Source organism: Cucurbita maxima, unplaced genomic scaffold, assembly GCF_002738345.1.
Source record: "Cucurbita maxima cultivar Rimu unplaced genomic scaffold, Cmax_1.0 Cma_Scf00007, whole genome shotgun sequence".
Classification (NCBI taxonomy): Eukaryota; Viridiplantae; Streptophyta; class Magnoliopsida; order Cucurbitales; family Cucurbitaceae; genus Cucurbita; species Cucurbita maxima.
In genome coordinates this window covers 1,247,612-1,260,336 of record NW_019272023.1, presented here as the reverse complement: position 1 = coordinate 1,260,336, position 12,725 = coordinate 1,247,612, and the positions used below count along the sequence as shown (strand labels likewise).

General features: G+C 34.0%; 1 protein-coding gene and 1 long non-coding RNA gene across 2 annotated transcripts in view; one reads left to right on the top strand and one right to left on the bottom strand.

Moving 5' to 3' along the window:
* LOC111481823 overlaps positions 1 to 11,498 on the bottom strand; it is a 25,261-nt gene extending 13,763 nt beyond the window's left edge. Inside the window, exon 1 of the long non-coding RNA XR_002718101.1 lies at positions 11,483 to 11,498. This is a non-coding gene — a long non-coding RNA (uncharacterized LOC111481823). The remainder of the gene's footprint in view (positions 1 to 11,482) is intronic.
* The window catches only part of LOC111481575 (1,4-alpha-glucan-branching enzyme 2-2, chloroplastic/amyloplastic-like), a 19,978-nt gene extending 7,253 nt beyond the window's left edge, over positions 1 to 12,725 (top strand). The window contains exons 6-22 of the mRNA XM_023127074.1: positions 861 to 920; positions 1,012 to 1,092; positions 3,147 to 3,263; positions 3,643 to 3,726; positions 4,455 to 4,576; positions 4,730 to 4,849; positions 5,737 to 5,866; positions 5,957 to 6,067; positions 6,382 to 6,510; positions 7,558 to 7,661; positions 8,041 to 8,185; positions 9,577 to 9,724; positions 9,875 to 9,975; positions 11,029 to 11,106; positions 11,924 to 12,079; positions 12,190 to 12,264; positions 12,350 to 12,725. Coding sequence (XP_022982842.1) covers positions 861 to 920; positions 1,012 to 1,092; positions 3,147 to 3,263; positions 3,643 to 3,726; positions 4,455 to 4,576; positions 4,730 to 4,849; positions 5,737 to 5,866; positions 5,957 to 6,067; positions 6,382 to 6,510; positions 7,558 to 7,661; positions 8,041 to 8,185; positions 9,577 to 9,724; positions 9,875 to 9,975; positions 11,029 to 11,106; positions 11,924 to 12,079; positions 12,190 to 12,264; positions 12,350 to 12,490 — 1,902 coding nt within the window. The 3' untranslated portion in view covers positions 12,491 to 12,725. The remainder of the gene's footprint in view (positions 1 to 860; positions 921 to 1,011; positions 1,093 to 3,146; positions 3,264 to 3,642; positions 3,727 to 4,454; positions 4,577 to 4,729; positions 4,850 to 5,736; positions 5,867 to 5,956; positions 6,068 to 6,381; positions 6,511 to 7,557; positions 7,662 to 8,040; positions 8,186 to 9,576; positions 9,725 to 9,874; positions 9,976 to 11,028; positions 11,107 to 11,923; positions 12,080 to 12,189; positions 12,265 to 12,349) is intronic.

Below are 12,725 nucleotides of genomic sequence, written 5' to 3'. Positions count from 1 at the left end.
TTTTCTGGCTTCCTGAGAAGATTGCTTCTACAGTTGTAAAACCTGTGAGGGATTTTTATTGGGATGGTTTCAAATTGGAAGGTGGTTGCCGTTGGTAGTTTGGAACAAATGCAACTCCTTATCCCTTCTCGAGGACCAGGTTTTTGCAACTTCCAATTCTTCTTCCATGAGCTTTGTCATGACGATTTCTGTCGAAATATTGATATAATTAAATTTATTATGACCCATCAACTTAAGTTTTTTGATTCATTGGTAATTTAATAGTTTCTTCTTCGAACCATTTCATCAAAATTAGTCTAGAAACATCTTGTTGCGCAGTTGACCAGGTCTGAGAAGCTCATAAGCATGAATAAATTTCCACCTGTTTTTTTTTTTCTTCTCTTCACTATCAACAGCCAAGTCACTTTTTGAAAAAGAGAGGAAAAGAACTCAGATTGATTTAGGAGATCAACTTTCTTAATCAACTACACATTCGTTTTTGGCTCTTTCTGAAGTTCTGAGAATCTCCTTGAACAAATGTTGACGGCATCTTTTTATTGTGCACTTAAAAAACATAGTCACAATCTCTTTACTTTGGTAGGAAAATAACTCCAATTACTTCCAAAGACAAGTCATCATTGAAATTTAACCGTGAGAAAATAACTTTAAGAAAATAGTCGTCAAAACATGCTTTTGCTCAATTTTTATTCTGTAAGCAGAAACCATTTCCCGTGACACCCAATCAGCTTTCAATTAATTTGAAAACAGTATGGCTTAATGGTGCTTTGGAGCAATTTTCTGGCCTTCTTCATTTGACTTTTTCTGCGCATATATGTTTTTGGTGAACTTCAAGGAAAATAATCTTTGTCTTGTTCGTTTAGTCAGCTGCGTTGATTGGAGACTTCAACAATTGGAATCCTACTGCAGATATTATGACCCGGGTATGGAATACTTGTTGTAGATACTTTTTGTGCATTTTTGTACTCTTTTTGGATTTAGTATGCCATTTACAGTTGTTTTTAAACTTTGCAGAATGAGTTTGGTGTCTGGGAAATTTTTTTGCCTAATAATGCGGACGGTTCCTCATCCATTCCTCATGGTTCTCGCGTGAAGGTACATATTCTGATGATGGTATATAAGTTATACAAGGAAAATAATCGTGATTTTAAGCCTCTAGAAGACATAGTGATAGAAATGTGAATTTTTGCCAAAAATAGAAGACATTCTGATGATGGTATAAATGTGAATTTTTTTTCTTGAAAAAAAATCAAGTTCATTGCTGCTATGAAATTGCAAAAGAATGGGGAGACTATAGTGATAGAAAAGAGGAGAGCATTTACACCAAATAATAAACAAAAGACTATAGCATCAGAATACCTGTAAAAACAAACTCCTTTTCTTTAAACATTCTTTGACTCCTTTCTTGCCAAGTAAGCCATATAAAAGCCCTCGTGCATCCAGAAAAGCTCATTTTCCATTTTATATGGGATTTCCCAGTAGAACATAAGAGTGAAGGTGTCAGGTGACATAAGTGAGAGCTGTCAACCATCCAGTGGAGGAAAAGAGAAAATTGCTTATGTACATGATATTAAAAGTTGGCTTTATGATTCAGAACTATTTTTGCAAATGGAAAACTAATGAGAATAGATGTTCATATAAGGCATCCTATGTTGGGGCTTTTCATGCGACCTCACTCTTGCTTAATTTCCCTGAGATTAAAATAGTTGAAAACAATTTGTTTAATTGTCTTTATTGGGCAATACAGAGCCAGAAATTACCAAATACTGGTGTTCAATAATATTTTCATCAATGAAGGGAATATGAGCCTGAAACAAATGAATCCCAAGGCTGAAACATTCATCTGAAGCATAGTTTTCCAATGTGCAACACGTGTTACATCCAATATTCCTACTTGAATGAAGAGTTGTTAAGCAATGGCTCTCTCTTTCCCTTTCTCTCTACTCCCTTGTCATCCATTTTCTTCTTGTGTTTAGTTTCTTCCTACTTACATTCACTCTTTTGCCTGGTGTTTCTTTCTAATGGAGTTTGTCGCTTGTATTGTCATTTTTAAATATGGCTAGTACTTTCTACCTTTAAAATCGTGCTAAACGAAAAATCATTGTTCAAAATTTATTTTTGTTTGAGTTGTTCAAAATTTCTTTGGCTGATAAATTCAGAAGCAATAGGTTCCTGACTAGTGATTGTGGCCTCTGCAAGTTTTCTCCTTGTCTCTAGGATATTGCTATGTTTCTTCACTTAGTTCTGTTTGTCGAGCTTTGTAGATTCTACCAAAAGTGATTTTTTTTTTCAAAGAAATGATATATTCTGATTCATACTACTGGTTGAGAATGTTTTCGTTGATGAGGGTGCACAGCTGAAGCATCTAAGTTGGACACTAGTGGTAAACAGTGCAATTAAATGATCCTTAAAAGGTTTTGAAACATTTGATTGGTAAAGCTTTCACGACCTCTTATGAATTCATATATTATATAGTTAAGTAGGAAATAGCTTGGTGGATAATTCGTTCTACTTTTAGGAGAATTCTCAATTAAATATCTTGACATTTTATGACTGTTGTATAGATATCAGGAAAAACTTCCTCTTTATGGTTGTGTTAATTTTAACAGAATGTTTTTTATTTTTATTTTTTGTGTGAGCGAAAAATTTATCCAAACATACAAAAAATGAGCCTGCACAAGAAGTCCTAACACTACTAGAATAGGCTCCAATTGATTAAAACGGGTCTCCAATCAAGAAAAATATGACTTAACGAGTAACAACAAGAAAGTTTCATCACGGAAATATGAAATCTACAAAAGACCAAATAGCCCTAAGAGAATGCTCAAGTTCTCTAAAAATTCTGTTATTATTCTCTGCAAAGGCTCCACAAAATCACACATACTCTGGCTTGCCACAAAACGCTTCCTTTCTCGCGAAGTGGGTGGAGAAGGAATTCTTCGATCATCTTTTTTCAACCCCTACATCTAGATAAGTTAAGACTTAGAATATGATCACGATCCTCCGTCACCCTTCGACATAGAATATTACACAGAGGCCCAATCAAATTAGCCTTTTCTGATGAAAGGCACAAATGAATTGTTTTATTGTGTAATGTTGTTAACAACTTTGTTCTTATTGCTTCATGACTTGATCTTTGTCACTTATAGATTCGAATGGATACTCCTTCTGGCATCAAAGACTCAATTCCTGCTTGGATCAAGTTTTCTGTACAGCCTCCGGGTGAAATACCTTACAATGGTATATATTATGATCCACCAGAAGAGGTATGGTTTATAAATTGACCTCATGTCTTACAATCGTTCAGCCAGTGTGGGAAAATTTCCCTCATGTCTTACAATTGTTCAGGCAGTATGGAAAACCTTTTGGAACTGCATTTCAGCAGATACTGATAAATATTGGGAAAAATATACAACTGACATTAGATTATTCGTTGTAAATCGATTGAGCGTTGCAAAATCAATAGCTAATAATATATTTCGTAGTTTAGTGATATTGCCTATCAAAGAGGAAATAAAATTCCTATCTTTAATTTTTCACTTGTTTAGTGAAATCAGGGGTGAGGAAATCCTTAACTGTTGCAATTTATGACTTTCTACATCTAAGCTGCAAACTGTTTGTACTAAACTGTATTTTCTGTTGTAGGAAAAGTATGTATTTCAACATCCTCGGCCAAAAAAGCCAAAATCACTTAGAATTTATGAGAGCCATGTTGGTATGAGTAGTACGGTAAGCAACTTCTGTTCCCTGTGATAGATACTGTGTTCTGTCTACATGTTTATTCTCTTTTTCTTTGTGTTCTTTTCCATGCCAAAATTACTTCCTGTTCAAAATTGTGCTTGGGAGGAAACCAACTCTGAAACCAACCAAAAAACTAACTTGATCACCGCTTCCCTTATCAAACTCTGACTTTGGTCTTCCCTGCCTTAAAGTGCAGACTGATGAGCTTAAATTCCTAGAAGAATATTTTCATTGTCATTTGCCCTGCTGTGCCCGAATTCACAAGCCAAACTACCAATTTACTGCATTGAACCTTTTTATTTCCAGCCATCCTTTGTGTGCCCCTCATTATCTTTCAGATAATTGGAATTTGCATGATTATACTGAGACAATATCACTTGTATCTCCACTTGTATCGCCACCTTTCTAAAAAAGGTTTTGCATGTTTCTTTTTTCAATTTTTAGAAGGCGCGAGAAAATTTGATGTAAGATAGATAGGAACACTGTAAAGCAGATAACCCTAAAAATTACTTGGAAAAGTTTAAAGAAGGAAAGAAGTGTATGGAGATAGGAGTGAGAAAGATGGAGCTATCTAAGGATTGCTTCATGATTAATTTTCCAGAGAATAGAAAAATATGGATATTGAAATGTTCATTTACAACAACCTTGGACCTTAAGTTTTGCCACTGTACAACATTCTTCATTCAGGTCTTGATATACTCAACAATGAAATGTAGGAACCTATTATAAATACGTATGCAAACTTTCGAGATGATGTCCTTCCTCGCATTAAGAAACTTGGATACAATGCTGTTCAGATCATGGCTATACAAGAGCATTCTTACTATGCTAGTTTTGGGTAAGTTCATGTTTATTATATGCTGATTTTTCTAAATTATGGGGGTTTTACGTATAATTTTGTCAATAATGATATGCAGCCTTCTCAGAACTACTGGCATCAGTTTGTGTGGTAGCTCCCTGAGTTCTTGTTAACTTGAGTATTTTAATATAGGTACCATGTCACCAACTTTTTTGCTCCAAGCAGTCGCTGTGGAACCCCTGAAGAACTGAAATCTTTGATAGATAAAGCTCATGAGCTCGGCCTGCTTGTTCTCATGGATATTGTTCATAGGTAAACAAAGAAAAAGAGATCAAGATTAGGAAAGAACTAGAAACTCTATTTAATTTTCTGTACATAGTGGGAGCATTGTTTTTCAATTTTTATTTTGTTCTAAATCCTTCAGTATTCGTTACCTAGCTTTTTCAGGATTAAAGAATTGTCTTTTTATATCCCTTGGCATGTATGGAGGCGAGTGGTAATTCTTGCTACTTTTCTTCATAAATGATGACAATGACATGCAAAATAACTGGGGAAAATCAATTTCATCAGTGATAGCTCCCGCAGGTTTATGCGGTATAATCCAATCGATTTATCTGTGTTATACAATGGGACTTTTCTTTTAATAGGAAGGATGCATTTCTTGGTAGAATAGAATGTTTTACAAAAGATCCTGGAGTTTCAAAAGAAATTATATAAATAAAATAAAATTCTCTCCATTGGGCTTTGGGGTATTTGGTTAGAAAGGAATAATGAAATTTTTAGAGAGATGGAAATATCAGGTAAATAGGTTTGGGAGGTGGCCAAGTTTAATGCCTCCCTTTTGGCTTTCGTCACTTGGTCTTTTGGAAATTATGACCTTGGCCTTATTTTGTTTTAGTCCTTTTCTATAATTAATTTTGGTCACCTTTCCTTTAAGCTCTTTATTGTATTTGTATTTGTATTATTATTATTTTTTAATGAATGCATGGATTCTTACAAGTATAGTTTTTGAGATGCTGTTTAGTCTGACCATAAGTTTTTGAAATCTTTGGCTATATATTTAAATCCACTATCTGGTTCCTTGTTTTACGTGCCGATGTATAGTGTTCTTCCAAGTCCATTTTTTCTTTATTCATCTATTTTTCATTTAAAGAAAAAAAGCATGATGCTTTATTGATTTGTATCTGATACAAATACAGTCATGCGTCTAAGAATGTGTTGGATGGACTGAACTCGTTTGATGGTACTGATGGCCATTACTTTCATTCTGGATCACGAGGTTATCATTGGATGTGGGATTCTCGTCTTTTTAATTATGGAAGCTGGGAAGTAAGATTTTTTTTCTCATATTTTTTCTTTTGTAATTTATCTCATGCCTGGATATAACCTAAGGTTGCGTGATATGTCTTGTTCATTTAGGTACTAAGGTTTCTACTATCAAATGCAAGATGGTGGCTGGAAGAATACAAGTTTGACGGGTTCAGATTTGATGGTGTGACCTCAATGATGTACGCTCATCATGGCTTGGAGGTAATTTACCGACGAGGGTTGGGAACTTATATCACATGATGGGGCACGGTGCAAGGCTTTTGTTCCTTTAGAAATCTGGTTATAAAGGCTTATGAAAGACATTCTCTTGTCCAAAAAGAAGAAAAGAAAAGAATAAAGGGTCAAACAGTTCCCTGCCTATAGATCTGCAACTCTCTATCATTTTATTTTTTGATATGGCAAATCCTCGCACTCTAATTGGCTACCATTGTTCACTATGTCAGGATTTATAATATTACGTCATGCTTTGGCTTATGACGAGAACTTTCTTTTTTCTTTCTTTGTGGGTGTTTCAGACAGTGTTCACTGGAAACTACAATGAGTACTTTGGATTTGCTACAGATGTTGATGCTGTTGTGTATTTGATGCTGGTGAATGATATGATTCATGGGCTTTATCCTGAGGCTGTTTCAATTGGTGAAGATGTATGTTTTTTACCTTTATATACTGATATTCTTGTCTAAGATAGGTTAGGGATGATAACAATTCATATACATCTTTTACGAACTCAGTGTTTACATCAAATCATTTTGATAATAATAAGTTTGATCTGTTTTACCGAGAAGGTCTAGCTTAGGGATGATAACAATTCATATACATCTTTCAGGAACTCAGTGTTTACATTATCATATACATATATGGAATGTTTATATTCCACCTGATTTTGTAAGTCAGACGATCTAATGGTTCAATGCAACTATGTGCCTACTCGGTGGATATCTTTGCTAAACTATTACCGAGGCCTAATTTTGAAGAATTGGATAACAAGTTGGGATTGTATGACAATCCATCTGATAGGGGAGTGTTAAAAATTAATGTCAAAATTAAAGCATTCTTGTGCATAGAAAATTCAGAAATTATCATTTTGGTTAATTTGTTATATTTGAGATCAAAAGCTTACAAGTTCTGATAGAATAGGTTAAATTTTATTTTCTTGTTACTTCTTTCTCTTGTATTTGACTTGATACATTAATTTGATTTATAATTAGTTGTAAAGTATTATGGAATACTAGAAATCTTCGGAATACAAGCACGTTTAGCCATTAGAATGGATTCTAATTAAGAACCATTGACCAAGAGAGGGAGGGTGCGCCTATCCGTTGGTTGGGAAATCAGGTTAGTTAAAGTTAAAAGGAGAGCATACTATTTTAAACAGGGGTTGTAGGCATGAGGTAAGCAATTATCAGTGGGTAGTTTCGTGAGAGTAGACTTCCCATGCTCCGTTGGTGCCTTTTAATTGACATTAGCTTGAACCGAGGGAAAACTGCTGCCACAATTCATATCCATACTTTGTGAATATCTCGAATATTTATGTTATGTGGTAAAACTTTTCTGATTCTACATGCAAAGTTAAATTTGCCTTTTAGTGATTATCTTATTAAAAGATTGCCTTTTAGATTCTTGAACACTTGATTTGACCATGAGAGTGGGAAGATATTCCTGTCTTATCAGATGAAAATTTATTTTTGCAGGTCAGTGGAATGCCTGCCTTTTGCATTCCTATCCAAGACGGTGGAATTGGATTTGATTACCGTCTGCACATGGCCATTGCTGATAAATGGATCGAGCTTCTCAAGTATGTTGTTTTCTTCCTCAATACTTTATTTAGATTTGCTATAAACATATGTTAAAAAAAAAAAATCACCTTAATTACTAGTAAAATGCCAAAGTAATTCTTATAAAGTTTGTTACTTTTATTTTTAAAAAAACCATCTGTTATACTTCTCTATTTTATATCTTGGCTGAGAGCGAGTGCATGACATAACCCATATGATATTGGACAATTTTCCAGAACTAATGATGCTTTTAGAACCTATTTTCTGAAGTTTGAACAAATTTGGAAATGTGGTAACACAATTCCTCCATGTGAAATAATATTATTAAAATATTTCCCCTAAATGTACGTAAAAAAGCTATGATATGCTCTACTTTAACCAATTTTTTCTATGGTGTAGGAAAAGCGATGAAGATTGGAAAATGGGTGATATTGTTCACACGCTTGTTAACAGAAGGTGGTCAGAGAAGTGCGTTGCATATGCTGAAAGTCATGACCAAGCTCTCGTCGGTGATAAAACACTTGCATTCTGGTTGATGGACAAGGTTAATAAACATCGCCCTCAACTCCCATGCTGTGAACTTGTCAAATATTGATGCACATGCAAACATGAAATTAAAGGCTGTTGGTATAGTATCATTGGTTTTCTGTTTCATGTTCAAATCATTTTTCTATTTCATTATTTTCTCTTCATGTACATCCCCCTAGGGTTTAGATCATGTTGATTTGAGGTTCAATGATGGAAATCCTCTCATGAAAAGGAATATCTTAGTTCAGAAGTTAGAATCTTTGCATATTATTAAAGAGTCTAAGAAAGGACATTAGGTTATTTGATGGTGTTTAGGAGCACGTGATATACGTTTCTCATTCTCTCGTTAGTGTGCTTGAAAGCATATTTATCTTTAAATACTTATATTGAAAACATTCTCATACTTACTGCAAATTATTTTTATTCGTATATACATGCAATAAGCTAACAACTAGGTTGTGTATGATCCATACGGGAAAGTATCACAGATACCGCAGACTAGAATTTACTGTAGAGCTTGTAATTTTATCTTCCATTGGAATCCTGAGCAGTAAACTACACATATTTCATTATAATTGTTAAAGTTATAGACCTGGAAATGAATCCCCAAGGTAAATTAGCACATGCAATTTTGCGTTACAAGAATGTTGAAAGGCATGCTAGCATGCTAATTTCGTGTGTGCACGGTGTTCTGCATTTGCCATTTACTTTCAGCTGCTGAAAATTTACATGATCTTGTCCGCAATAAACTAAAAAATAGGAACTATTGGAAAGCTTGATTGTTATATTTCCTTCATTCTTTGCAATATTAGTTGTGTAGTATGTGTTTGTTTTTAATATTAATATTTGTAATTTGTTTCCTTACTGGGAGATGGTCTTTCTTCTAATATGTACCTTGTATTTGATTTAGTTTTTTTTTTTTTTTTTTCTTTCTAAACTTCAAGTTGATATGGGGAAATCTTTAAATCTCTGGAACATAATTTAATCCCCAATTAATATTAATTTCCACTTGTACAGTCTACAAATTTTCAAATCCACAAAGTATATTGATACAATTAAATTTACCTTAACCCATTGACTTATGTTTTTGGGTTTAGTGGTGATTTACATGGATAAATGTAGAAATACTTATATCCATGGTAAATTTGTGCAGAATGAAACTCCTCATCCAAGTTTATTAAGGAAGTATAATTATCGAAACCTTCATAAATTGTAGATCTTTACATGCATGTTCACTTTCGTCTATTGTTTCATCTCTTCACAACCGTTTATCCAATTTTAGAAGGGAACAGGTTAGTTTTTTTGAGATTACATAAATAGTTGTTAACTTATTAGCTTCCAATGACTGTGAAGCACATAAGATGAGGATTATTTTGGCTGCAATTCTCTTATATTCATGTTTTCCAGGACATGTATCACTCCATGGCTTTGGACAGTCCATCCACTCCTGCAATTGATCGTGGAGTACCACTGCATAAAATGATAAGGCTTATTACCATGGGATTGGGAGGAGAAGGATACCTAAATTTCATGGGGAATGAATTTGGACATCCTGGTAAGATACTCTTATGCTTAGTCTTTTATTTTATATCACCGGGATGATATTTCATATAAATCATTCAATGTCTGGCAGTATCTTGGTTTTATCAATGTGTTGCTCTATTGTTTGCTTTGGAAAATCATTTGTCTATCATCATCCTTTCAGAGTGGATTGATTTTCCAAGGGGCGATCAGCATCTTCCTGGTGGTGCACTAGTTCCTGGAAACAACTTCAGTTATGATAAATGTCGGCGTAGATTTGATTTGGTGAGTGACTGCGAACTCTTATTTTCTTCTGTAATTTTTGTTGATATTTTATTGAAGAGTGTGATTATCACGTGTCTGAAGGCTCAACCTTAGGTTCTAATGCCTCAGATTCCCAGCTGGTATTTGGTAGTGTACAACAATGTTAGAACTCAAATTATTCGGGCCCTGATGATAACCATTTTTTTTTTTTTTTTTTGAAAATTTGGCTTGTTTTCTTATCATTTCCTTTAGTTTTTATCTTCCAAGCAAGTAGAAATTAAAATTTGTAGCCAAATTCCAAAAACAAATACAAGTTTTTAGAAATTCCTTTTTTAGTTTTCAAAACTTTGCTTGGATTTTGAAAACATTCCTACAAAATTAGATAACAAAACAAAGAAACTAATAGTTGGAAGTAGTATTTTATAAGCTATTTTCAAAAACCAAAAACCAAATTATTATCAGTCAAATTGACTGATTTTTGTGTACCGGACTATAAACTCAAAATATTGTTTGACAAAAGTAAGGTCTAGCAAGTTTCTTGTTACAAATAAAGATGAAGGGAAAGGATTTTAACTGATTCAATCATATATATATAATTACTTCTGCAGTTACGATTGGAGGAAAGACTTAAATATTTTCAATTATTAGATAGCTTGTATTTCAGTTTTATTCTTCCCCATGTCATTTTGATAGAATAATTAAATAATGTATAATTGACTTGAGTAAGGCTTGACTCTTTTTTCCTTTTTCCTCTATCTAACATGAAGTAGTTTCCCAAAATTTTTTATGATGTATGTTTTGGTTGGATTTTCCTTTTGAAAGTTTATTATTATCAATGAAGGTGATATCCATTCTTGAACGAGTGACTTGTGTGAAAAATACTTTTTTTTTTTTTTTTTTTTTGAGTCATTTTGTTCCGAGGCAAAGGGATCCATACACATCTAATAAAACTTGGGAGAAATGCATCCTAGTCATGGTTACTAAATCTGTTACAGTTAAGATACACCATTTGATAGGATATATATGTATATTTCAAACATGTGTATACTGACATTAAGTTGAATATGTATACAGGGAGATGCAAAGAATTTAAGATATCGCGGTATGAAAGAATTTGATCGGGCAATGCAGCATCTTGAAGAATCATTTGGTGTAAGTTCCTTAGTTTTATACCGTCTATCTTTGACAATACCTTAAGACATTTTTCCAAGTCCTTGGATTATAAAATCAAATCCCATCCAAGGACTGCATGACCTGTCATCTTGTCAAAATGTTCATTCGTTCTTAAATGGTCACTCGGCCCTAGGTTATAACCAAGGCTTTTGGTTATGTGCGCCTACTTTTTCCAGACATTGTAGATGACGGCCTCTCATTTGTCTCACAAAAGTTCTCTATTGTCTCAACCTGTATCCTACTCATTTGCTATCCCGTTTTCTATAACAGCCCAATCCGCCCTCACTCCTAAAATGTTGGTTGGTTCTGTTCAAACGTGATTGTTCATTTATACTTGTTTTCTGAGCTGGTAAACATTTATTGTTTCTACATTTATGAGTGTGTTTTACAACTCTTGTACATTTTATGAATTGAAAATTGAAAACTCTGTACAAATTATATCGTTAATATTTTAATCCGGTGTCTTCTGCTATAGGGGATTGTACTGCGACGTTTGGATTGGCATGCATCTTTAATTGTTAAATTATGTTTTTATCCGACCTAATTATTTTTTAAAGAAAATACTTTACAAATTTGATGGCCGAGTCTTTACATATTCAATTTTTTTAAGTTTATTGGTTTTGAATATCATTCTCTTGTCTGCTTAAATTGTCTCAACAATATAATTTTTATCATAATTGCGAAGTTGGTCTTCCTCACTCTTGACTTTCATGTGCCTGGAAATCTGTAATAGCCAACCGTTCTTGGGTTCAGAATGTTTAAAATATGCTTAGTAAACATTAACTGGTGGTTGCAGTTCATGACATCTGGACACCAATATGTTTCCCGCAAAGATGAGGGAGATAAAATCATTGTGTTCGAAAGAGGGGATCTGGTTTTTGTTTTCAACTTCCATTGGAGTAACAGCTATTCCGACTACCGAGTGGGGTGCCTAAAGCCTGGGAAATACAAGGTACAGTATTGTGTAGTATTAAGCATCGGCTCTATGATCTCTGTAGGTTAGTCATACCTTTTAATCTATTCAAATTCTATAATAAGGTGGCATTGTCTGCACTGTTGTAGATTGTCTTGGACTCGGATGATCCACTGTTTGGAGGGTTCAATCGGCTTGATCATTCTGCCGAATACTTTACATTTGTAAGATAGGTCTCTTAAGATCTGTAATTAAATAGATTGAATGAATCCGTGAAAAATATTTGGATTGATATTTTTGGTTGTGCAGGATGGAAACTATGACAACAGGCCTCGTTCTTTCCTGGTATACACTCCTTCCAGGACGGCCGTGGTCTATGCTCTTGCACCAGATGATTCTGAGCTTGTAAAGAGTGAAACCGAAGACGAAAATGAAGCTGAAACTTCGTGAGTAGATGTTTTTGCTGTTTTTATTTAATTCATATTTATTTAATAGAGCTTGTATATAAACTCTTTCTGGGTCATGGTTAATCTATAAGGATAAATGCTATAGATTGGCCATGAAATAATGAATGCCTGTGAAAGTAGAGCACAGCGAGTTTTCCCAAGCTCTTAATAATGCTCTTTTCCTTGTAATATTATTATTATCACATTGATGGATTCGAGTCTTACAACTTCTTTCTTTC